The following is a 27,588-nucleotide window of genomic DNA, read 5'->3' on the forward strand; positions in this document are numbered from 1 at the left end:
TTTTCATCCTATTTATCTTTGCGTGTTTAAGTTTGTGGACTTCCCAAACTAACAGAAAACTCTGAAACCCATGAGCGATGCCAGCCGTATCTTTGGGATTGGGGAAAGAGCAGGGGGTCAGGGTGGAGCGGGGTAGAGGACTGACCTTGGCTCCAACCTGTCCATCAACATGCTCTGTGCCCGTGAGTGAGCCACGGAGCTTCTTTGAAGATAGCGTCCTATCCACAGAATGAATGCGCTTTCCAGCACCAACATTCCAAGCAGTTTTAATTCATTTATTTTAAATCCATATGAGCAAGACAGAAGGTTCCTCATTTAAACATATTTATTGAATATCTAACGTGTTATCAACTCCATTCTTTGAACTTCAGGTAAATACAGTCACAGGAATTCTTGCCTTTGCCCACAGAAAGTGGTTGTAGTCAAAAGAAACCCCATTTTCCTATCTCTTTAGCAAAAACTATATTTTATAGATAAATTTCTTCTGAGGTATTCAAGACCACACTATATTTGTAGCCCAGGAGTTAACTAGCCAGATCTGACGGCCTGAAATCCCATTAAGATCACTTATGCAAGCGTATAATACATTACAAGCCTTGGGTTTTCTATGAGAGATTAACACATGGCACTGTTTTCTTTTCTTTTTATTTGCATGAGTCTTTCCCCCTTTTTCTGCCTAGAATATTTCAGGTGCACTGAAGTATTCATCTGGAAAAAACTTGGCTCCAAGTTTTTATAACCATATTTGTGTCAACAGCTGCAGTGTATATGCACATAAATATAGAATAGATGTCTGTATAGATCTTCATAAGTATAAATTTAAATCAGCATAACTATGTATAAATATAATTTACACACATATTTGGCCTCACTCCTAGTGGCCAGCTTATATAAACATGTGACTTTTCATTTAGTCACCATATACATAAAAGGCTATATATTAATAATGAAGTAACGATACCTCTGTGCTTTTCTCCCTCCCCCTCCCCCTTTCCCTCTCTCCCTCTATTCCTCCCTCCCTCCTGTCCTTTCTTCATTCCTAAGTTTATTTCCTTGTCTCAGCTTTTCTCCCTGCCTCACCACCATACATGCAATCAACTTTCCCATCTGTGTGCATTTTTCTCCTTAGGACTCAGGTTTTTCCTCATCTGCTGTGATGTTCTCTTTCTCCAAGGCACAGCTATGCATTCATTGCTGCTTTAGTACAGACGTCTGCTAACTGACCACTAGAATGGAAGCTCCATGAGGGCAGAGACCATGTCTTTAGAAACCTGCTTTCTCTGGGACTAGCCAACCCTGACACAAACCAGGCTCTCATCAATTAATCTTTGAATACATGGATGGATGGATGGGTGGCTGGATAGATGGATGAATGGATGGATAGATGGGTGCATGGATAGATGGATGGATGTGTGGATGGATGGATAAACAGGTGGATGGATGGGTGGATGGGTGAAAAATGGATAAATAGTATCTATCTCTAAAAAGTGGTTTTCCCAAAAGACAACTTTCATTTGTTTGATTAAAATCCTTCAGTAGCTCCCATCTCTCTCAATATGAAGTCCATTCCCTTAAAGTGACATGTGAGACCCTTCGTCACCTGGATTCTACTTACTTTGCCAGCCTGACCACTTGCTGCTCTCCTGTTGCTCTCAAAACCATAGTCATCTGGACGCACATTCTCTATCCACTGTTCTCTTGGTTTGGAATGCTGCCCCATCTTGAGCTTTTCCTTGTTAATTCCTCCTTACTTGTGAGAACAGAGCATATATATATATATATATATATATATATATATATATATAGGGCCCCCACCACCACACCCATTTGTGTGTGTGTGTGTGCGCGCGCGCACGCATCTATTAAATATTTGATCCCGTTTGAGTTTCACAGAAACCCTCTGAGGTAGTATTACAGTAGGTGACACAATGTGAAGCTGGATAGCTGATATTTTAACCCAATTTTCATGGCTTCAAAGCTTGGCATGTTGCCCAGACTGACAGTTATCACAGAATATTCTACTCCCCATCAGGGAATTACTTAACCATCGGAGTCTCAGTTTCCTCTTTTTTAAAATGAGTTTCATAAGACCTGCATCATACACTTATTGCCAGGATGAAAAGGGCTGAGGCATGTAACGTGCTTGGCACCATTCCTGGCACATAGAGGTGATCAATTCATGAAGCATGGTGTTATCAAAGGGATTGCTGCTTTGGTGATGGGTTGGACTCAGGGACGCTTGAGGCTCTTTTTGACTTCTAAAAGTTTGTCTCTGATAACTAGACAAGCAGAAACCTTGCTAAGATTTCTATTTCTAACACACTTGGGCATAATAAATGACCAGGCTCACCTTTCTGTCCTTTGGAAAAGCATTTGGCCCCTCTGTTGATTAACAAGAAACCAGAGAGAAAGCCTGAGCCAAACAGATTTGTCATCTTTGCTCTCCTGTGGTTCCCCACCACTGATGGTGGTTTTCTCTACGGAAGGGAGAAAGACTGCTCCATCCCTTGCCAATTCCAGGAGAAGGCCCATGGAGTGAGTGGAATGTTCACCTGGCACTCACCCTCCCGCAGCAGGCTCCTGTAGTCCATGGGCATTCACTTCTTCCTTAACTTTATCAAGAGAGAAGATTCTTTCTGTAACATATATGTACTAAGTATTCACTATGTTCACTATCTTTGGACCAGGCCCTGTTTTAAGCAAAGGCTGTATTGTATTGAGTGAAACAGAGCTACAAAAATGATAAGGATCCTGCAGGATTTTGGTGATGAGCAGGTGAATTAATTAATGTCTATGGAATGTGCTTCATATATATATTAAAATGCTACCCTCAATAAAGCTTTTTGAATGAATAAGTGACATATGTGTGCCAACAACCCACAAAGTCAAGAGAATCAGGAACTCAGTGGGATGAAGGGGAGTTGGCAAGAAAGGCTTCAGCGTAGGTGGTGCCTTTGACGTAAATGACTGATTGCTTCTAGCCAGCATTTGCTGCAACAGATGAATGAACCTAGCCAAGGAAGAGTGTAGGAAATCTTAGAGCTGTGTCCATCTCTTCTTGCTCTCATGTGTTATATTTAAAAAGGTTTTTATGCATTTTCCTTGTTCCCCTCTTTCTGCTCTTTTTCTCTTCTCTTCTCCATTCCCACCTAGTGTTTTCTCTCTTCTCACTTGGTGGCAGGACACAAGGAGATTGAAGGCAGGTACAGCCTTTACTGGAATGGCTTCTCCACCCCAGATGACTTTCTGTTTTTCATATCGTGGTGATTCCTGTTATGCTGTAACAGCATCCCCACCCTCCACCAACCACTGATGCTAAAGGGAGGAAAATGTGACAGAACAGCTTAAAGTCCTCCATCCTACCCTCACTAACTGATCTATATCTCTTGCTACACTCCCTTAAACAAATTAGAGCCAATCACTACATTTTGAGCCCTGATTGCTATTCTCAGCTGAGCAAAGGAGAGCTCTGTGAGGGTCTAGGACTAATGATCTCAGTGGAGAAAAATTCAGAAGTCGATGCAGTCTGAGATCACTGGGGATGAGGCATTGTCTCCAAGAGGAAAGAGCAGAAGAATCCCTCCTTCCTTCTCCTAGCTCCTCACCCAGCCCTCCCCTTTTTGAATCAGACTGGTCAGAGCATGGAGAAGCTCAGTGGTATGGGATGACCTCATATAGAGAAGGGGAGGAGGAGAGATAAGATGGCTCCAGGGATGCCTTCCAGCTCTGTCGTTTATGGTTCTAGACAGTTTCCTCCCAGAATCCTCAGTCCAAGGGCCAGAAGCTATCTGCACTCATCTCCTCTTTGCTGAAGGTTTCTGACCCTTCTGTCACGCTAAGCAGCTTGCATCAAAGGCAACACCATGAGGAACCTAGTTTATTTTAGTGCCCCCTGCATCCAGTAGTGAAAACAATAAGTATGAACTTCCAGAAGAGCCAACACCTGCTTCCAGTGCTGACCTTTACACTTTAAGCTGTGAGACTAGGGTCATTTCACTCTAGATCTGCTCACCTCTGAAATGAGTTAAACAAGTTTATGGGACATAGTAGGTGTTTGATAAATATGTGTCCCTTTCTTCTTTCCATCCTAGCCACAAAGCCTACATGTGGCAGATTAGGAAGGAAATTTTGGGCATTAATTAAATAGTAAGACACTTATTTGAATATAGTCTTGACCAAGTGTCTGGTGATGCACATAAGATCTCTGTGGCAGTCACGGGGATGAGCTGGACGCGAGACAGATAGCTGATTCACCAAAACACTGACAATCTTCCCTTTCTTTTTCCCTCCATCTGAGTTCTAGTCAGGCCAACCTCTTCTGAGGTCTGCAGGAAACTCCAAGGATCAGACTGAAGGTCTGTCAAAAACTCATATCCTCATCTCTTCTCCATAGGCCATCCAGATGTTGAACAACCCTGTAAGTCCAGTGTCCGCACCTGGAGCCCAAATTCAGCTGTCAACCCACACACGGTCCCGCCAGCCTGCCCTGAGCCACAAGGCTGCTACCTTGAACTGGAATTTCACTATCCTTTGGTTCCTGAGTCTCTGACGGTCTGGGTGACCTTTGTCTCCACTGACTGGGACTCTAGTGGGGCTGTCAATGACATCAAACTGTTGACAACCACGGGGAAGAACATCTCCCTGGGCCCTCAGAATGTATTCTGCGATGTTCCACTGACCATCAAACTCCGGGATGTGGGCGAGGAGGTATATGGCATTCAGATCTACACGTTGGATGAGCACCTGGAGATTGATGCTGCCATGTTGACCTCCATTGCAGACAGCCCACTCTGCCTAGCGTGTAAGCCCCTGCAGTACAAAGTGGTCCGGGACCCTCCTCTCCAGGTGGACGTGGCCTCCATCCTGCATCTCAATAGAAGATTCACAGACATGTAAGTGCACTTTCTGGATAAGGAGAGGACCAAGTGGGTGGGGTGTGGAAGGAAAAAAGGAGAGTCGGAGAGGCCTGGATTACAAAAAGGTTCATCACAGCCAGACTCACTTCTAGGGCTTTATAATGTGGCATTGAGTATAGAATTGTCTTAACAAGGCAGAACTGATACGGTGGGAAGAGCAAGGATAAGGAACGAGGACACTTGGATTTTGCTGATAGCTCCAAGTGTGACTCTAAGCATCCCAGTCTTTCGGAAAGTTGGTTTTCCCCAACAGTTGGATGGGATTAGCAGTGAGGAAGTCATTTATTACTAATGAAAGTAGAATAATTGAAGTTTGATGATGATTTCTTTTCTATGTTACACTGGAGAATATTCATGCATTCTGGTTGCTTCTTCAGTGTGTGAGATGAAGGTGAAGTTGGCTGGGAATTGACCATGTTCCTGGGTATTTGTATAAGAATTTTGATGGAAGGTAAACATCACCAGTCATGGTCCTTGATTTGTTTTCTTTTTTTGAAGTGGAGCACTGGTCCAAACCCATTTAATTCATACGTGCCCTTGCAGATCTAGGTCTCTATAATTCTTGTGGATAGCCAGTGCTTTTATACAACTTAGTGTTTCTCCTGAATATATATATATATCTCAAGCTTCCTCTCTAGTACACCTTCTTCAAACATCCTCAGGATTTATATTTTACACAAGAGGTCACATTATAATGAAGTCATTCGTGTTTTTCCTGTGTGCCAAACAATGGTCTAAGGTGTTTACATCTTTTACTTGTTTCATCCTCTCTACATCCACAGCCCTATTATCCTGCTCCTTTTACAAAGAAGAAAACAGCAGCTTAGAGACGTGAAGTCATGTGTCCAGAATCGCACGGTTAGGAAGTGGTGAGATCAGGATTGGCATTCCACCTTGACTCCCAAGCCAGAGCACTCAGCCATTGTTCAGTTAATGATGTGATTCCAACTTCTGCTTTAACCTCACCAATGAGGGAGCCTTGGCCACCTAATTTGAGTACCAAGACTCGATGAAGTCAATCAGCAAACATTTGTTGAATGTTTATGACATGCGATGGATGTTGGTAGGGAACACTTTGAGTCTTGGAAAGAACAATAGCTCAGGAGTCAGACGCCTTGTGTTTGGTTCCAGCCAGTCCACTTACTGACGAAAGATAAATCAGTCAGTTTCGTTGAGCCTCAATTTCCTCCTCTGTGTGATGAAAATGTTGAAGTCCATGGTTTCTATGGGTCTTTTGTGGCTCTTTCTTTGATTGTAAGATGATATAAGAGACAATCTGTGCTCTGTCTACTTGAAAATATTTATGAAGCCAATCATTAATAGAAACCAAGTTCTGGAGGAAACTTTTAATCTTTTTAAGAGTCAGAACCACTTTCAAACTCTTTACCAGCACTTCCTTTTACATGCCAGCAATTAACGTGCACATCACAAGCAAACCCTTGCCCATTCATTGACTCAGAGATGAAGAACATCTGTTTAAGAACTCAGAGGGAGCACTTGGTTTGTGTTTGGGAATGGACTTAAAATGTAAAGAATCATCCTGCCTTGAAAAGATTCCATAACCCCGTCTCTGCCATCTCCTCACTTGTCTAGAGTAGTAAAAGCTCCATAAATATGCATCCATTTAAAATTTCTTTACAAAACAATGGGGGTAATAAATAATAGATGTCTTAAAACCTCAGTTTAAATACGGCTTTCATTTTTTGCCTCAAATTGTGAGCAAGGGAGAGCTGATACCTGTGCTAAGTGTGGAATGGTGCAAGTTAGACTGAAGAAGTGAAAGCACCTGAGTTCTATCTACTTTCAGCGAGGTCACTAACCCGCTCTGTGATCTTAGTCTAGTCACTTACTCCTTCTGGTCTTCAGAGGCCTCCTCTACAAGGAGGAGCTTGCACTAGATTATTCGTGTTCAGACTCGGTTGCACAGCATGAAAACTTGAGAAATTTTTAAATTTCTCACTATCCAGGCCCACGTTCTTGTGCGCCATTTGTTCTTTCATTCACTCAACAAATACTTCTCTCGTCCCTAATGTGTGACAAGAACAAGGGCTACCCGAGGTGTTCGCTGGCCTTTCTCTTTGCTTTCTTGAGTCCCAAGGAATTTACTGGAGAACTGGGCTGGGCTGGGCTTCCTGATGTGAATGTTCTCTGAGACTCTGAACAAAGTAAAACATCATTCCAAGTCAACCTACCATTTCAGCTCCGTTATCTCTTAGTAATGCAAGTTCTGAACTCCAACACAAATACCTCTGTGTGTCTCTGCATGTGTGTGTATTTGGCTGCTTTCACATTTTTTCCATATCAAATAAATTGGCTCATGGACAAGTTCTATATAAAGACTGTTTTGGAGAAAAAGAGGAGAGAGAGGAAAAAATGCCTTTTATTTTCCTTCCCCGACTCAACCCATTACATGATCCCCTTTGACCTTTGTCTTCATTTTTTTCTCTCAGCAAAAATATTTATTCTTTCTGTTATCTATCCTGGAGATAGTTTCCCAAGGTATGACATTGATGGAGGGAAGGGCTTCTGGGCTTACCCATGGATGCTTCCAGTAGACTGATTACTTTTGGCCAGGATGAGGAAGAAATGCAGAACATCTCCCTTAAGTGGAAACCCCTTCATTGAATGAGAAGTGACACTAGCAGAGGAAAAGAGGACCAGCGCCAACTCTGCTACTAATTTGCCATCTGACATTAAGACACATTGCGTCACTTATTTAGGCTTCAATTTCCCTGTGTGTAAAATTGGGGGAAAACACATTATGCAATTCTGTGTGGATAGATGTTGTTCTTAGGTGACAGGTGACTCATTTACCCTCTTTTTTATTTTTATTTATTTTTTTTTTTTTAAGTAAAAGGGATTCGGCAGAGATTGTCTATAAGATCAGTACCTGGAGTGGACCTGACTGGTTCCAATGCCCTAGTGAAATGTGTGGTGTGTGGACAATAATCATGCGAATAATAATAATGACTACTTACTGAATACTCACCGTTTAAGTGCCTTACAAATATTTATGAGGCAGGTGAAGCTCAGAGAAAAATCTAGAGCTCAGAAAATGTACTCAACCAGCCTACCACCGCTGGCAATGGCAGAGCTGGTCTCATTCCAAATTCCCCTTTCTCAACCACAATGCCTCCTGCTGTAATAACGCAGAGGCAGACCTCTAGAGCTCAGACACGCATCCAAGCTGGCTGAAGTTCAATGTTCAGCAAGTAGAAGACATGCTTACAACTCACAGGCCTTTAGCCCACAGTCTTCCTGTGACCCAGTCTTGGAGCCCAGCAACACAAGTTACACAGCCAGTTCTTCATGCGTGTGGCTGGGAACAAAGAAGGGAGGCTTCTGTTTCTCAACTTGACTGTCATCTTGACTTGCTTTGACTTTCTTCTGCACCGGGCACCGTGCTGCTTGGGTCTGTATGAAATCTTCAGATTTCTCTAAGAAGTAAAAACTTGACAAAACTAAGCCCCCACCCTTTTTTTTTGGCTTAGGGTAAGTCAGGTGTAAGGCAAAGCAGGAACAGTGAATAGCAGCTCACTATCATTTATCTATTCATCTGCCCATCCATTCACCATCAGTTCATTCAGCAAATAGTTACAGGTGTCTGTCACCATGGAACTAGGAGTAGAGTCCTGATATCTGGCCTCATGAGCACACAGTTGAAAGGGGGAAATAGGTAAGGAATCCAGTGATTATACTGCAGCATGAAAGATGCTATAGTGTGAGGAGTACAAGGAAAACATAGGAAGGGTATCTAACCCAGTTTGAGGTAGTTAAAAAAGGTTTCTTGGAAGAAGTGCTGTATAAGCTAAGAACTGATAGATGAGTAAGAGTTGATCCTTGAAGAGACTTGCCACAATTCCATGATTTAAACCAAGTGGATGCTCAGCAAACATTGGTAAATGAATGAAAGAACAAATAAATGAATGAAACAACATACTATATTTCATAGCAAAAGTGGTTGTTCAATTTCAGAACAAACGTAGAGTTTTGAGGAAGGGAAATGTAATAATCTGGACTATTGATCACTGGTTCTTAAATCTACTTCTTTTTAACTGCTGTATAGTATTCCCTATTAGGAATAACTGTACTCCTAATGCTAGGCAATGAGTATTTCACACATTTTTCTATTGCAATCAAATGCTGCAGCAAGAGCTCTTGTATTAACCTCCTTATGGGCATATGTGAGCATTTTTCCAGGCTGATGCTGAGAAGTGGAACTGCTGGGTTATAAACCATCACCTTTTTCATTTCAGTGGATACAACCAATGGCTTTCTGAGAGAGTGACCGAGCTCATATTCCAACAGCAGTTGGTAGTGGGACCTTATGTTCTGCATTGTCACTACAATTTGACAAAATGAAAGTGCTTTGTCTTTGGGCATTTGATGTTCTCATTGATGTTCTTGTGATGAACATCTTGAGTAAGCATCTTTCAATTATTTTAACATCTCCTCTTATGTAACTTGCTAAGAATATCTTTCATTTATGTTTGGTTGTTCATCTCTTTATACCTTGGTTTTGCTATCTGTTAAATTAGGATTTTAATGCCCCCCCCACCCCAGGACAGAGGCGCAGCATCAGTAGTGAGAGCTGTTTCTCCAAGCCCGGATACCTCTGCTCCTAGCCCAGGCTGGCAGAGTATAGAGTCAGCACAATCTTACTCTATTTCTGGAAGCTGGGCATCATCCACCTGTAACTCCCTCTCCTCAGTCTGAGGCCAAGTACCTCTCAGGATGAAATACGGGTTCTGAGAACATTCGGGTTTTGCAAAATCAACAGATCTCCAGATTCAGCAGCAGCCATAGAAGTGCTGACTGTCTCCAAGTACCTTCACGATTTTGAAAGTGTGAAGCATCCATTTGATGCTAGCACCACTGAAATCATTTATCCTAAAAATGTCTCTGTATCAGTCTGATGCACTGCCGAACTTTATAGCAAGTGGGCCATTACAGATGTTGAATAAGACACAGAAGAGAAATGATAGACCTGAGGCTTTGTTGATAAATTCTTTCTCCCTTCCTCTCTTTCTTTCTCTCTTTCTTCCTCTCTCTCTTTCTCTTTTCCTTCCTTCCTTCCTTCCTTCCTTCCTTCCTTCCTTCCTTCCTTCCTTCCTTCCTTCCTCCCTTCCTCCCTCCCTTCCTCCCTCCCTCCCTCCCTCCCTCCTTCCCTTCCCTTCCCTTCCCTTCCTCCCTCCCTCCCTCCCTCCCTCCCTCCCTCCCTCCCTCCCTCCCTCCCTTCCTTCCTTCCTTCCTTCCTTCCTTCCTTCCTTCCTTCCTTCCTTTCTGTAACAAGTCATTACAACGTGTCAGTCTTATTGCTGGTACTGTAATTCTGAATCTTACAATTGGATAGGGAAGCTGAACTGAAAAATATCCCAAGTAAAAAATATTATTACAAACTAAAGATTGTTATTACAAGAGGTTATAAAGAGTATACTCTCCCCTTAAAGGAAGGGGGAATGGCCCTTATTATATAGTTTGGATTTATATTTATTATTCATTAGGAAATAGAGGTCTAAGCCAATCAGATTTGTGTTTTTATAAAATTGCTCCAGGTGCTCTTTGAAGACAGGATTGAGGAAGAGTGGAAATTGGGGGTTATTGCTAAAGTCCAAACCAGAGGTTATGATCATTTGCATAGAGAAGTGGATGAATTGGAGACATGTCAGAGGTGGAATCCACAGGGCTTGGTGATGTATTGGATGCAAAGGTTTTAAGATGGAGCTGTCCAGTGACTCCGTTTCTGGTTTGAGCATTTGGAATGAGGTTATTTCCTGAAATGGAGGAATAGCTTTTACTGTAGTATTTGATTCGAGGGTTTTCCAAGAGTTTCTTTGGATAAATAACAATGAGTTCGTGAAATCAGGTTGCAGTGTGTCCTAGTGTCACCTACTTCTTTGTTCTTTCGCTGTTTGTCCGGGGATAAGTAGGTTGGACTGGACTTGGTTGTGTAGCTCCAATTCCTGATTTTTAAGAAAACAAACAAATGAATAGGAAAGAGAAGGAAAATAACAGCCGTCAGAGTAATTACAGATGTGGGAAGAATGGAGGAATTTATCTCACACTGGGCATTGGCAAGACGAGCGTACAAAATCCATTCAGTCTGTGCTCAGAGATGATGAGAATCTTGAGGACAGGGCTCCATGAGTTCATGTTGTGTCTGTTGAAACAGAAACCTCAGGCATTTACTTCAGAGATGCTGAGTTCTGAATCAGGAATCTGGCTCCCAGGCCAGCACACGACTGCCTTGCAGTGGGACCCTGACCGGGTGCCTCCACAGTGTGAGCCTCAAATCCTTCCCCTGAGAAAAGTGGGTGCTGATGCCTTTCCATACAGTCTCACAAGGGGTGCCCTGAACAACTGTAATGAGATCACAGGCTTGTGGGGACGTGATGCTGTCTGGGGAACTCTGCAGTTTTAAATGTTTATGATTCTTTCTGTTGTTCGGTTTTCATGTGGCTTATTCCTGGCCATGGCCAGGCTGGAGAGTATGTGTGAAAGGTAAACACATGGACACGCACAGACACACACGTGAGACTGTTTCCTGTGAAACTCTAACTGGGTTGCTATGGTTCGGTGTTGGGTTAGAAGGAATAAAAGATAAATCGCACTTTAATCGCTGCAGCTGAACCAAAGGGGGGAAAAAAAGGAGGAAACCCACCAAAATGCTGGCCCTGGATCAGGAGACCTGAATTCCAGGCCTGCTCTGAAATGTTGCTGTGTCCCTGACCTATGACTCTCCTCAGTGGGCCCAAGGCCCCTTCAGGAACAGGAAGGCACAGGTAGCTGACCCTAAGGGACATTGCCAGGGCTGACATTCCATTCAGACCACTGAGGGAATCTAATTCTGCAAGGGTGGAGGCAGCAGGTGCCATGTCACACTGGCAATAAGTCTGGACTGCGCTCAGAGACTGGCCCCTGTACAGACAGCCTCCCAGGCACACCGGGTAGCTCGGAGCTCCTCCCTGACATGCTCTCTCTCTCTCAGGGCTTATCAAGCTCTCCCTTTGTGACAGTTCCAAACGTATTGCTGCATTTTTCTGGTTGAGTGGCATTTTGATTAGAGGTGGGGACTAGGTCGTATCTGCCACCTTATCCTCAGCTTCTCCAGCAAGGCCAGGCATCAAGTAGGTGGCCAATAAATGGAGGTAAATAAATGCATGCATGCCTGAATGAATGACTAAGTAAACTCTGTGGCAGATCAATAGCTAGCGGAAATCCATGATGATACAGATGATACCTGGTATATTTGAAGCTTTTCTTTAACTTCTGAGATGGTTTAGTTACCAGAAAATCAAAAGAACAAAAGATCCGGGCCGGTGTAGCTCAGCAGTTGAGTGTCAAACCAGGAACCAAGAGCTCACCGGTTGGATTCCCAGTCAGGGCACTGCCTGGGTTGCTGACTCAGTCCCCAGTGAGGGTGTGCAGGAGGCAGCCGATGGATGATGTTTCTCTCTCATCTTGTCGATGTTTCTACCTCTCCCTCCCTCTCCCTCCCTCCCTCTCTTTCTCTCTCTCTCTCTCTCTCTCTCTCTCTCTCTCTCTCTCTCTCTCTCTATATATATATATATATATATATATATATATATATATATATATATATATACATATACATATATACATACACACACACACACGTGTGCGCGCGTGCACACACACACACACAAACACACATATATATATTAAAAAGGACAAAAGAGAAGTGAGACAGTGCTGCCAAAACTGAGATAAGAGATGATGGTGCTGGTGAAGGGTAGTAAAGGTGAGAGCATGGAGGGAAGGGAGTGGGGCTGAGCCAGACTAATGGGTTGGAAATACTTGATGCCTGAGCAGAGGGAAGGGGCAGGTGAGTGGGCGTGGAAGATGCCTGTGTCACTGGCATCCCTGAAACTGAGAATGTGAAGGTAGAGGCACGTTTGGGTTGGGATGAGAGGAAGAAGATGAGTGCAGAAGTGCCTTGCCATCGGCAGCCCGTGAGTCAGTGGCTGGCACGCAATCACACTTCCCTTGAAACCATAACATTCCCTCCCTCCATGGAGCTGTGGGAGCAGTCGAGGTAAGCTTGAGGTGTGTGCACACATGAATGCGTGTGTGCAAAGGTGTGTGTGTATTGGGGTGGGGCCAGACAGGACCTATGAGACCACTTGTTTTCTTTATCCACTGATGCTCAAAGTATAGTCCAGTGTTCTGCAAAGGTCCCCCGGGGCATCGCAGGGTTAATCTTCCATGGCACTAATACCTATAACGTTACAAGGTACAGGCTTTGTTTTCTACCCAGGATTAATCATTCACTCATGGGCTTTAATACAAGCCAGACACCACCTCACTGCGCCTCATGCAGAATGCCAGTCCCCCTTCCATGCTAATGCCGCTTTCACAGCCTTGTTTTCAAGGTGGGAAGGAGGGTTTTCTTTGCCCCAGTTTCAATATCCTATAAACTAAAAGGTTTGGAAATTTCCACCAAGGATGTTCATCAAAAATACCAGGAAAGCTGGACTTTGACTTTAATTTTCTATGACTTGTAGCAATTTATTCCCTTTCTCCATGTCCAGTATCCATCCCATGATGAGAAACTTGGGATGAGTGATATCTGAAGCCATTGAGCTCTGTTTCTTCATGTTCATGTTTTCTTGTTGAGCTCAGCTCCTTGAATACAAACTCCGTCTCCAGAAGCTCCATTATGAGGTGCTCCAACCTCCTACTTTCTAGGAATTAAACGGAAAAACTCTCAAATCTGGAAGGAGCATTGAAGCCCAGAGAGGGGAGGCCACTTCCTCAGAGCCACACAGCCCTTTAATGGCAGAACAGGTCATTGAACCTGGGGTTCCTGACTCCCCATCCAAGTGCTCCTTCCCCCACAGAACCAAGTGCTGGAGCGTGGCCAGGCCTTGGGACTCAGGTTTGAGTTCGGCTCTCTCCGATTGTGGAGAAGTCTCTGTTGGAAGCTCCAAGTACAATCGCAGAGAGCTGACATCAGTAACGTCATGGCAGCTGGTGCTGGGGAGGGGGCTGGTATAGGAAATGAGAGCACACATTTGGCCAAGCTCAGGGTCCACGTGACCCTCCGAGAGCCCTCATTTCAAAACAAACTCAACCTTTTAGGTTCAAGTTCTCCCTCCCGTCAGAAACGTGACTTCCTGCTTCTAAGAAGCAAAGCTTACAAAAGAGCTCAGAAGACCTCGCAGACATCAAATAGCTCTTACAAAATAGCGTTTTGATGAGTTAAGTGTAAATGAATCAGAAACATAAGGATTACATTTTCCCCAAGTGCACATGGGTTTCAAATTTGAGGGGAAATGGAGTTTGCTAACTGCACTCCGGCTTTCACCGAACCCAAAGCATTCATTCCTGGGGCTGGTGGGGGGGAGAGGGGAGAGAGAAGAAAGAGAAGCCCAGCCCCCAAATGGTTTTAGATGTGGTGCCAAATTTGAAAACGCTGTTGGGCTCGCCCTTTGCCAGTAATAAAATTGCTGGCCACCCAGAGAGGCCACAGGGAGGAGAAAGGAGATTGCTTTCCCCACTGGCCCCTGGTCTCAACAACTGTGTTCAGTTAGTGCCGCTCAATCACCAGCTGTCACTGGGTCCCAGCACCGGACTTGCTGGCCCCCAATTGGCCTCGATTTTCACACTGTGCCGCATGCCTTGTTTACCTCCAATGGGATACAGCGTTTGGGCTCCCAGAGGCCTTGGCGACTGGTCAGCTAGTCACAAGCCCCTGCTCTGTAGTCAAGAGACCTGTCCATCACCAGCAGGGGTGTTTGGGGAAGCTGTCACACATCGCCTTTGGTTGCATTCAGGAAAAACAAGAGTCCCTTGTAGATCTTTTCCGCTCTCCTTCCCTTAATGCTCTCCAGGTGTGGCGTTTCCCCAAAACTGGGAAATGTCTTTCCTTCCAATCTCTGCCGGACTCCACAGCCAGTTAAGTCTGAGGACTCTGTTACCTTATCCCCGGATTTGAAGCTCTGGATTTTTTTTTTATAATTTCCACATTGTCCCTCCATTCTTTCCCTGGTATTTTATTTCATTGCACCAAGAAAGTAGAAAATCATTTCAATTGGTGGTAAAAGATGATTAAAACAAAATAACAAAGGCCTTGGCTGCAAACTGTTAGTTTCATTAAATTTGCTACTGTGTTTTAAATTGGTACCAGGGCAAATCTTTGGACAACTCCGTCAAAGGCTGCTGGAATTAATCAGTCGCATGTATACATTTGCTCCCGCCTGAGCCTTGCACAGAAGGAGGGCAGCATTGCCCGTGTGCAAAGAAAGAGTTTTGTGTTACCTGTGTGAAGAGGGCCGGACCCCACTCCCATTGGGAGGGATCCGAATGCCCAGGGGAGTCTCAGATCCCTGTCATCCCATTCTTCATCCGTTTAATCCAGACCATGAGTTGGAGCTCATAGTGGTCACCAGAAGGAATAAGCAGATGGGTATTGCAAGACCATAGTCCATTTTCCCCAAGATTCTTTCGTGGCAACGATACCTCAGCATCACAGCTTTGCTTTACTAAAGGAGCATGTGTGGTGGAAAGCGCTGCTGTCTGCTGGATGGGGACCTGGAAGGAGGGATCTCTGGGAGTGGAGGGAGCCCAGCCTGTCTGAAGACGTGGGTGCTGGTTCAGTATCTCAGCCACTGTAGCACATGTAATTGTGATTTCTACAACTGGAGGTGGGGTGGGGGCCTTAGGAAGGCATTGTGTCTGGTGTGGCTCTCCATCACTCGGGGACTCAGCATCTTACCTCAGAGCCTTCTGCCATCTATGCACTCTAACCTGACCATCTAGGAAGACTTTAGCACTTCTTTTGGATCCTCCTGATGTTCAGTCTAATGGGACTTGCTTTATCTAAAAAGGTTTACCTGTGTCCTGTTTTGAGCTGTTCCTACTGCTCAGAATGCCATACATGCAATTTATGTCTTCGGACATTTTCCCATGTGCACTGTCTCAAACTTTAATCCGTTCAACAGATATTGTTGGAAGCCTATTCTATGTCTGTCAGGCACTGTGCTAGGGCACAGATATATAGCAAAGAAAGTCAGACATGTTCTCTGTCCTTGAAGCACTTAACATACATCAGAGATCAGACATTCAGCATCTTAGGGTGTCCCAAAATTCACGCAAGAAGTAATTTTGATAGAAAACACAGGTTTATAATTAACAATTGTAAATATTTTATTGATTCATAAGGTATACAGTATAGGGTTATGTATGGAATAGCACATCGGGTAAATGGCCTCCACGGCTTTGCTGGCACATATGCAAAGCCGTGATCTTCATTGATCTTCATTGTCCCTGCTCCTGGGCCATAATTGGTACTTGGTAATGCTTATCAAATTGAAGGGATTGAAATCAAAGGACAACAGATATTAGAATCTGATTAAATGAACCAAGTAAAATTAGGCTTTTATTTTTTGTTGTTGTTAATGCTCACGTAAAATTCAAATCTTGCGTGAATTTGGGACACCCTATAATTGCAACTAAGTATGCTGAGTTTTATAATGAAGTATGGGGTGCTAAGGACACCTGTTTCGACAGGAATCAACCTAACCCAGGTGTCAGAACTCTCCCTAAGCCTTTCTCATCCTTCTAACCTCTCTTTGGTCTTCCTCTCTTTTGGAGCTCTTCAAACTCTACCCTGTTTTACAACCATGCTGCATTTGACTTATCCTCCTGTTTGCCTTTGAACTGTTTGAGACCAACGATGGTATCTTCTTCATCTTTGGGATGACTCTTACCCGAAACTCCATATATACATAGGGTGTCCCCCCAAAATGTATACCCACTTGAACAGCTGATAGCTTAAATGATGTTTCTTTCTTTTCAGATTTAACCCATTGAAATTAATGACAGCCAACATTTTGTGGGGACACCCTGTGTATAAAAAATATTTTAATACCTTAATAAATAAATAAAATAAATAAATAAATAAAAATTTTAATGACACAAGGAAAGCGAGGTCCAGAGAGAAGAACTGATTCATCCCAAATCACAACCCAATTTAATGGGAGAACTATAAACATTTTCCTTGACACGTGGTCCAGGTGGCATCCATAGCAATGCCAGAAATTCCTCCCCAAAGGCGTATGATACTCTGTATCCAAGTGCTTCACAGCCACCCTCCCTCAATGAAAATTGAGACCAGAGTACCTCTCAGTCTGAAACAGAAGTAAAGTGTTCTCTTAAGAATTCAGGTTGAATAAAGAAAAAAATGTTAAAGCACCACGTGAATAGAGAGAGAAAAAAAATAAAAGAATTCAGGGTGATCCACAGATGAAGTTGGAATTGAGGATATCATTATCACATGCAGGAAAACCGGGGGTGTAGTTAACCTTAATGTATGAATGGTAAGAATTAAATCCCTTTGAGAAAACGACAGGGCTCCAGAGTCCCTCAGCGGGGAAGGCAATTTTGTTGTAAGTTTTAGATCTCTGTAAATGAAATAGAATATGAAAACATCTAGCCTAGTGCCAAAACGCGGTAGGCACTCAGTTCAACCCTGCATCTTCCAGCCCACGAGGTAAATTTGGTCTCCCTTTCCACCTTTCCCCCTAAACCAGGTATCTCTGCTGCTACCAAAATGGTCTTCCGGGAAACAAACACGATGATGTCCTTGCCATGCAAGCCCGTTCCCTTCTCCTTCTAATGACCTGGCTTCTCCTTAGCTTTCTCCAGTCAGGCCATTTCTCAGAGTCTCCTCCTCAGCCCGGGTCCCGGGCTCCCACAGCCCCTACCCTTGTCGACTGTGCCAAAGCCATCCATTGCCAAGCATTTTCTTCCCCACAAGCCTATGAGCATCCGAAAGGCAGGACCATATTTTGTGGCTCACCGAGTCCCAGAAACCCAAGAGAAGCTGGGATGACTCGGTGAATGCTATTTGGGTGAATGAATGGATGAACGAATGAAATGAGATACATAGATTTATCCAGGATTTGAAAAAGTGGTCAAAGCCATCAGTATAATTAGGTAGCATAGAGCAAACTAGCTGGATTTGATGATTCTACATGTACTCTTTTTTTCACGTACTCTAAAAATGAGGTGATAGGAACAGGTTTGTGATCTTATATTCATGGAAAATTGCATGTGAGCATGTTTATACATAAAATTATACATGAATGGATGGGTGGCCAGAATGTTCTTGGTAATAGCCACAAGGCGATGGAATTTGTGACCATTTTGCTTTATTTTAAGTTTTTTCACATCGTGCTCTAAGTGGTTTACACAGGCATGGGTGATCTTGATGGTTAGAAAAATAATAATAAAGCAAGTGTGATAATGCACTGTCACTTCTCAACTGAGGAAAAAGGTCATCCTAAAGATATGTTAGAACTGAAGCTGTTTTTCTCTAAAATGCTACATAAGAAATAAAATACAATTTAGTTGGAGTAGCAGCTTCCTAAAAGACTTTAGGGCTATGAAGGGGCACTTGCCTTCTCCTCACAGAGTTTTTGCATTCTGTGTGCTTATCCGAGGAGTCAGCTCAGTGTCATGGAAAGGTCAAGGGTTCTAGCGTGAAAACGCATGGTTTATATTCTGTTTTATAGCTAATATCTCCATGACCTTGGGCAGATTACTGAACTACCCTGAACACCATGCAAATGATTTCTACCTGTCAGGTTTATATTAAACATAGTATGTACAATTTGGTGGACTAACCTACAAATATTTCCAATACTAACATCTATTGGGAAGTTCTAGATCAACCATAACTGATGTAACTAGCATCCTTTCAAATGCATAGGTGACATCAGAAAAACATGTTGCCAGGGGCAAGAAATAAAAGGGAACTGGGAACTAGGCAGGTAAGCGCCCTGCACCTCACATTTTATTGATGCAGTGCCATGAGTCTTGGCAACTGGGTGGACAAGAAATATAAACAAAAAATCTGAGAATTGAAAAGAAACTATCATTCTTCTCCTCTGTAACAGACTACATAGTAACAGTAATAAAAATCAACAAATTCTTAGACCTAATAAAACAGTCTATGAGGACTTCTAAGTAGAATATCCATTTATAAAACTCAATTACTTTTATCAGCCCCAAAATATGATAGTACAAATATATACTGTACATGCATGTATGTGTGCAGATAGCTAGATATGTAGACAGATTCAAGCTACCATTTACGACAGCACTGACATCTATAAAATGCTTAGAGTCAGGAATATATTTCCTAATAAAAAAATCATCACAAGTTTTATGAAGAAAGCTTTAAACTTTACTGGAACCGTAAATGATGACCTAAATAAATAAAAAAATAAAGTGTGTGTATAAATGGGAGCATGCAGTGGGACAAAGATCTCTTTTCTCTTCAAATACATCTATAAAGTCAATGAAATTAGAATCATAATCTTAACAGGCAGTTTAAAAATGAAACTTAAAATTCACATGAAAGAGCAAAGAGGTCTCCTTAGCATAGATCTGTAGTATAAATCAAGACTTCAACTTCTGTAAAAGTATGGAAGTTAAAATAGACTGTGATGGATACAATTTAAAAAAAATTGACCAATGAACCAAGATGAGCCATAAACAAACCTGTCTAAATCCTGAGTGACATATGGCGAGGGAGGCGTTAAAACTCGGTAGTGAAAGAATTAAGTACTCCAGACGTAATGCTGGGCAAATGGTTCATCCATATCTGGAGGGGGCAAGGTGGAGGGGAAAGGGGAGAATAATCCTAACTTACATCATTTTAAAAACTACATTGCACATTATTGAAGCCATACATGTGAAAATAAATACCTTAAAACTATTCAAAGGAAATAGAGGAGACTATTTTACGACCTTCGAGTGAAGAAACATTAATTCAACAAGACATGAAAAGCACAAATCATGAAGGAAAATGATTTAAAATTCTACTCTATAAAGCAGCATAAACAAAACAATAAGAGTCACAACCCAAATGATTAAATGATAATGATAGCAATAATAGAAACAACCTAGGTATCTATCAAGAGACGAATGGCCAAATAAAGTGTGGCATGTTCATGCAGTAAATTTAAAATGGCACTCCGAATCCTGTGAAAGAAATCAGAAATGATAATAATAATCATGTTTCAGGTGAAGTGGTAAAATTTTAGCTCCAAACAGTACTGGCAGGGAGTTTCCGGCTTGCTGATCCCATCACCAAATGAGAAGATTTGGGGTTGGAGGGTGGCTTTGGATCAAGATATTCTCATGGTGTTGGCAAGACCAGAAAAGGGAGCCATAGAGGCAGGAGGGCAAGCCAGCAGCTGCTGCAGCCATCAAGGTTGACATGTTGGAGGCGGCTGGGATGCAGAGGGGATGACATACTAGTAGAAGCTGTGGGTGGGAAGAATTGACAAGGCCTGGGGTCTGCCTGGGTGTGGGAGGCATGGAGGGAAAGGAGTTCGAGTGACAGTGTAAGACTTTCCAGATGGTTTTAGGAGCAGCTGAAAGGAACAACTTGAAATAAACGTCCTACTTTTCAACCAACTATGAAATAGATCCTAACCTCCAGCAAAGCCTTCAGAAGCCATGAGCTGGTCCTGAGAGAATTCTGTTCTACCTGGATCCCTGAGAAAAGAGACCTTGTCCAGCATTCATTTTGACTTTTTAAAAAAATCTTTATTGTTGAAAGTATTACATGTCCCCTTTTTCCCCCACAATGACTTCTAGCTCTCCCCCGCTCCGCCCCCCCCCCCCACTCCAGGCTTTCACCATCCTATTGTCTATGTCCATGGGTTGTGTGGGGAAGGGTGTGTGGCTGGGAAGAGATCATTTTGACTTTAACTTGGAGAAAATGTCATTTTATCACAAGACTTCTTCAGTGGGAGAACATAATCTCTTTAACAAGTTGTACCCTGATACCCCCTCCCTACCTTTTTATGAAAGGAGTGGCCTAGGCTTCTATGTTCCTCTCTGAAAACAACCCCAGGCTTCTGTGAGATAGTGAAACATGAGCCATGCGTGCGCTGTTGGAAGAAGGAAGGTTATTCAGGTTTCTCTACCACTCACGTGTGCCATGTAATGCTAGTGGGTAAGGAGGAGGACCGTGGATGGAAGTTACTGGGAGACAGATTTTGGCCCAGGGAAAAATTTGACAAACCTGGGATCCAGAATTTTCAGACGTTGAAATCACCACCTGAAGAGAAAGCAAGCTGCAGGCAGGCACTGAGGGTGTTCTAGCCAAATGACATGACAGACTATCCATCAAACTATGAAACATGTGATAGATGATGGCCCCATCTTCATGGGTTTACCTAATAACCAAGGTTATAGGTAGTTACCTTTCCATCCATCCCGTCTAGTAAAGAAAATACAGCGGAACTCCAGTGAATGAGAATGTGGATAATTAACAGTCATGGGTTAACATATGTTAACTTTATCATAGGCAGAGCACATATGTGCTTTATATGTGTTCTCATAGTCACAGAAAACACTGTGACTAATGTGAAGTAGGCTCGGAGCAGAGAAACTCCTGCCTGTGACACAGGAGTAGATGATGAAGTGAGGATGGACACACATTCGCCTGCCTGAGAGTCGTATTTATTGAGAAGGAGGAGGAAGAGGGGAGGAGGAAGACATTAACAAATGTTATTGCAGTGTCTTGAATATTATCAGCCATAAATCATTTGTGACACCCACCTCCAAATGCAACACAGTGTCGAGAAGTGCTTTTCACACTCACATGTCCCATTTTCACAGAAGGGTCCCATTTGCTTCAGAGAGTGACCATGTGCCCCCAGTGGCCTGAGATGTAGCACAAAGAAAATGTATACCGTAACATGGTTATATTTGCTTAATATAAAATGGGCCTCCATATTTTAGAGCAGTGGTTCTCAACCTTCTGGCCCTTTAAATACAGTTCCTCATGTTGTGACCCAACCATAAAATTATTTTCGTTGCTACTTCATAACTGTAATGTTGCTACTGTTATGAATTGTAATGTAAATATCTGATATGCAGGATGGTCTTAGGCGACCCCTGTGAAAGGGTCATTCGACCGCCAAAGGGGTTGCGACCCACAGGTGAGAACCGCTGTTTTAGAGCAAAATGAATGAAGGTACTGTAGAATGTATGTCATTTTTATGTTGTGCCTTCATGTATTCCCTGGGAAAAACCATCTTTCTCCCAGCACACTATTCCAGTTTTAGAAGCAGCATCAGAAGAAGTATACATTCACTAGTGTAAAGGTGGATAAAATATTGAATAAACTAAAAGAAAAAAGGAAGTATATAATTATATCGACAATTTAGCATGCCAGAGGTTTACAAGGCAACAGTTACTTATACACTCACCCATAAAATAGCTCAGGATCTTTACGCATTGCACCTGCTTAGTCTTCATTGACAGAATACTAATGGAATCCCCAGGGACTTCTGGTCTACCCACAATATTACTGTCTGCTCCAGCACTGCTAACACAAGTTCTCTTTCAGATGATAAGCTCAACATTCTTAGGAAGGCTATGTTCCTCGCCACAGGTTTTAATGCTCATACACTCCAGCTCATCGTTGTTGTGTTGTGAGTCAGGAGACATTGTCCGTCCATTTCCCCTACACCTGTTATCTCGCTGGCCTTATCCAAGCAGCTCCAACCCTAACAACAGCTGAAACAACAGGTGGGCAGGAGAACTTGTGATTTTTTAACATCGCCTTCTTGTTTATGAAATCCCCCCCAACTCTGGAATCTGATAGGAATTCTCTTCATTATCATTTTGTGTGTGTGTGTTTCCCCCCATGGCACATTGTTATTACTAATAAGTAAATAATTGATGCTGAGGGAAATGAAAGAAAGGAATAACATCTTCCTTTGACAGTGGTGGAGGAGGAGATGGGGATGGGGATTTGTTCATGTGGAATTGATGTCAATATGTCTGTGCCTCAGAGGATAACTGACAGTAGCCAGGATCTTTTGATGGCAGGATGAATTCAAGCGGGAAGTCTCAAGGGCTAAGGGAGGGAGGTGATCTGGTGTGAGGGTGAGTATGAGGACGTCAAAATAGGCCTTGAACTAGGAGGCGTTGAGAACAGAGGAGAGATGCAATGGAGGGCAGTTGGAAATCTGGCAGAAACCAGTGCTTGGAATGCCAATGCCTAGTCGGGATCCCTCCTTGCAAGGGATGAGATTATTCAAACAGGCCTGAGCTAGGGATTACAGAAGCAGAACACGGATGTCATGTAATGACATGTACTTGTAAGTGGGATGCCTAACCTCTCTATGCCTCAGATTCATCATTTATATGTAAAATGAAGATGAAAATACTACAGCACATATAAGGTGGTTTTGATTCTCAAATGAGAAAATATGTGGAAAGCGCTTAGCCCCAGGCCTGACATTCCATTAATGGATGCCGTGATAATCGTTATTATTTTGGTCAGGAGTGAGCGACATAGGGAGGCGGGAGGGAGAGAATTATAAGGAAAGGACTGATGCGCCTGTAATGCGTTTCTGCTCATATCTCAGAATAGTGCAGAAGGATCAGACAATGCCCACCTCTGGCGTTGTCTTTTCCCGCCTCTGTAGGCCTTTGCTTATCCCATTGACTTTTCCTGGATGGCAGTTTCCCACATGTTCATTATACACACCCTCTGATTCTTACCCACCCGGGTTATTGTAAAGGTTAGCTCAACAACAAAAAATATCTAGTAATATTCATGGGCATCTGTCCACTGATGCTCATTATTGTTGCTGTGCATTTTAGTGTAACCCATCATGAGTGGAAGAATGCCTTCACCACAGCAGACAATAAAAAATACTGGATAACGGAATGTGCATGTATTTCAAAAAATAAGCAAGAATTAGAATGTACGCACGGGGGTTGGTGTTGTCTGTCCCCCTCCCCACACTGTGTCTGTATAGCTCATCGTCGTCTGTGCATTTTCCAGGGACCTCAGCCTCGGCAGTGTGTACCAGTACTGGGTCATCACCATTTCCGGAAGTGAGGAAGGCGAGCCATCGCCTGCTGCTGTATACACCCATGGAAGTGGGTACTGTGGCGACGGCATCATCCAGAAGTAAGTAGATCTCACTAAAGAAAGGGGAAGGGTGGTGCTCATTAGGCCCAGAGATGCTCAGGATGCTGAACAGAAGAACTTACAGGTGCTCTTCTATGTGTGAGCTGCGAGTTAGCTTCGATCCCCAGCAGCCTATCCGTTTGTCTGCAGCGGTTTGCTACTCTCAGAAGAAAAATAATGATACGTTTTGGAGCACATACATTTCTCAAGTATGCAATTGATCTGTAATTTTGACAGAGCGGCCATCATGCACTGACTGCCAGTATGCTCTTGTCCTTAGTGGACAGATGCATGCCACAGGGATTCTTATATTCTCTCCCATCCCAGCCCACATTGAGCTAGCAGGTCACAGTGCATCTGGGTCAAAGCACTTTTACATTTTTTGCTGGTTACCAGTTACATCTGTTAAAATTGCATATTTATTTGTTATTCTGTTGCATTGTATTATATCAACACTTTACAAAAGGGGTCAAAGGCCCCCCCAAAATACCAAAATATTCCAACTCACTGTAATGTTGAAACCATAAATCCAGGACAGTACTCCAGAGTGAACACTGAATGTGAGCATATGTACCGAGTACATGGAGGCAAAGTAGTAAGTGTAAAGATTCCCCACCAGCAGCCAAAGAGGAAAAGTGTGATCAGAAAATACAAAGCTGGATGTCTAAAACATGGATTTAATTGGATATCAGGCCATCCTTGCCCTTGTCCACGGGCAAGATGTTATGCAACCACAAAATAGGGGCAGGAAGCTATCAAGACTTTTGCATTGTTTTTAAAAAAGTAAACCTTTGAGTTTTTTCCTTCAGAAAAAGTACCAAAAAATGTTTTTCTAGCACAAAATCAAATAGGTTTGTCTCTAGGAGTGGAGAAGAGACCAAAAAGCATTGACAATTAACTTCCTTACTGGTAAAATTGTATTTTCTATTGCTAACCTAGTTGCAAATCACACTCTTGCTAATACTCTTAAAAGTATGGCAAATATGCCCGGCCAGCATAGCTCAGTGGTTGAGCGTTGACCTATGAACCAGGAAGTCACAGTTCAATTCCCAGTCAGGGCACATGCCTGGGTTGCAGACTTGATCCCCAGTGTGGGATGTGCAGGAGGCAGCTGATCAATGGTTCTCTCTCATCATTGATGTTTCTCTCTTTCCCTCTCTTTTCCTCTCTGAAGTCAATAAAAGTATATTTTAAAAAACTATTGGCAGATTTAATGATACACATTATGTGTGGAGATGGCAAAACAAGCTATCGGCAAAATTCCTTCATTAAATGGCACTGCTGGGTGTCCCATAATATCTGTGCGACATGCAACTGCAATGACTGTTTCTGCAGGGGGAGGGGCTGTAAAGAATTTATTTCACAGTTGAATGAAGCCACTGATGTGCAGAACGTGCATCCGCTCATAGGCGTAGCACACATACGAAAGAGAAGCGCTGGATGGCTATTTCCTTCAGTTCATCATTGACACCAGTGCTGGAGGGGCAGAGCAATTGAATTTGGCACTGAGGATTTCATAGTATGTAATGTGAACTGGAAACCTGCAGCGGGATGAAAGGACCGGCTTGGAGCACAGCAAGATTGACACAGTTATGCAAGTAAAGAGTTTGCACATGAATAGCCCTCCACACAGACCTCAGTTATTGGCCAGCAAGGGCCTAGGGCAGCATTGAAGGGAATAGTGAATGCTGTGAATAAGATCAGAGGCGGGCAGTGAGGTACACCTTTTCATCTTAATGTGCAAAAAGATGCTCATGTGAGCAAGATTTTGTGCCCCACACAGCTCAACACACTGAAGCGTACTGGCTGTCACAAGGAAGGTGCTAATGCAAGTTTTTGAAAGAAGGGATGACATATTAAAACAAATGTTGACACTGATAAGGCCAGTAGTGATTCTTTACACCAGTGGTTCTCAACCTTGGCTGCACATTAGAATCACCTGGGAATCTTGTTAAAATCCTGATTTCTGGGCCTCATCATTAGTAACAAAGAAACAGAATTTCCCTCCAGTGATTCTAATGTGCAGCCAAGGTTGAGAACCACTGCTTTACACGATTTCCAGTGGTTTGCTGAGTGCTATGTCTCAGGAATATCTATGGATATAAGGAGTCTTCGGTATTGAATTAAGGTGCAGACCGCCTGATTGCCAAGAATTGGACTCTTTAAGCGTAAAAGATAAAGCTCCACATGTGTCCAAGGATGTGTTTAAGGTCCACACCCAGATGCAACCACCAGGCATGAAGATAGGGTTTCCAGTGCTTGATGCACTAAAATAGGGCAGGGGAGCCATCGCTGTTCTCTCCCGTCTTAAGACATCAGGCTCCAGCTCTGGTGCACATGCTGTCCAGTGGAACGCTGAGCAGCTGCGCAAGGCGGTCCCCGGGGAAAGTGCCCCATCATTTGTGGGTCCAGGATAGAGCAGCAGATCCAGAATCTCCAGCAAACACTTGCGGTCATTGCTGCAAACCCATAATTGTGATTTGGGATTTTCTAATTTAGCACAAAGAATAAAAAAGGAAACTCGCTTGATGTGGAATCAGATCTCCAACTCAGTCTCTCCATTTCGGAGCCCACTATAGACGCATTGGTAAAACACTGCAAACAATGGCATTCTTCCAGCTGATCTAGAAATGGATTGTTGTAGTATTCATTTAAAGAATATTCTTAACAGCGTTTTTTAGTGTTTTTACCTAGAATTGGTATCCTGCATAGACATCAAGTACGTGTTGAGTTACCTGCAGTTACCTAATAATTATTGACAGGTTTTGTAGAAACTGAACAGAGCTAGTGAACATGAACAGTTTCCTAAGCAAAACCAACAAACACACAAAAACCACAACTTTCAAGTAAAGGAGGGATGGCATCTTAACTAATTGGATTTTTCAGGGGATGATACATGTTATTTGCTGTGTGTGTGTGTGTGTGTGTGTGTGTGTAAGAAAATGGTTGAAAACACTGGATGAATATCATGACAATGATAATAATATTCATAAACATTAGCTGAGCCTCTACTATGCACGAGGCACTGTGCTACTTAGCCATCTCCTTGGGTTCTTCCAACAACCATATTACATAGATCCTTTTACTATACTTTACGAAAGAGACGACTAACACACAAAGATTAAAGTGGTTTTCTCTGCCGTATAGAGCCAGTAAGGAGCAGAACCAAGACATGAACCAGGGCCCAGGTTTTCATGTGGATTCACCATTGCCTTGTTGCGTGACCAACAATTGTGCAAAACTAACAAGTAAAGGAGTAGCTACATGCTTTCTGCTATGTCCAAGGCACAGTGCCAGGCATCGGGGTGCTAGGATGACAAAGACTGCGCTTCCTTTGGCATCTTAAAGCCGAGGATAGGGGCCTCTCAAGTGAAAGGACAGGGCAGACAGTGTGACAAGCGCTGTGATAGATTGAGCCTGGTGTCGTTGGTCACAGAGAAGACAGCCTCCCACTCCAGCCTGTGAGGTCAGGGAAGGTTTTTCAGAACTTCTCTATCTAATGATAGATCTTTCATGCCTAGAAGATATTTGTGGTGACCCTAATTTTATGCTTAAACCAATAGAACACACTGTTTGGGTGGTGAGGGAAGGCGGTTGAGAAGTATTCTTTGTGGCTTAGGGAACCCAGCCCAGGTTTTAAAAAAAAATATCTCCCCAGATAACCCATGAAATAGCTAAGGAGCACAAGGCCATCCCCAG

At 43.1% G+C, this 27,588-nt stretch overlaps 1 protein-coding gene across 1 annotated transcript in view; it reads left to right on the plus strand.

The window, feature by feature from the left end:
* Positions 1–27,588, plus strand: part of LOC102426948 (pappalysin-1) — a 299,588-nt gene that overhangs the window by 184,115 nt on the left and 87,885 nt on the right. The window contains exons 8-9 of the mRNA XM_006099368.2: positions 4,394–4,892; positions 23,761–23,889. Of these exons, the coding sequence (XP_006099430.2) occupies positions 4,394–4,892; positions 23,761–23,889 (628 nt within the window). The remainder of the gene's footprint in view (positions 1–4,393; positions 4,893–23,760; positions 23,890–27,588) is intronic.

Source organism: Myotis lucifugus, unplaced genomic scaffold (genome assembly GCF_000147115.1).
Source record: "Myotis lucifugus unplaced genomic scaffold, Myoluc2.0 scaffold_273, whole genome shotgun sequence".
Lineage (NCBI taxonomy): Eukaryota > Metazoa > Chordata > Mammalia > Chiroptera > Vespertilionidae > Myotis > Myotis lucifugus.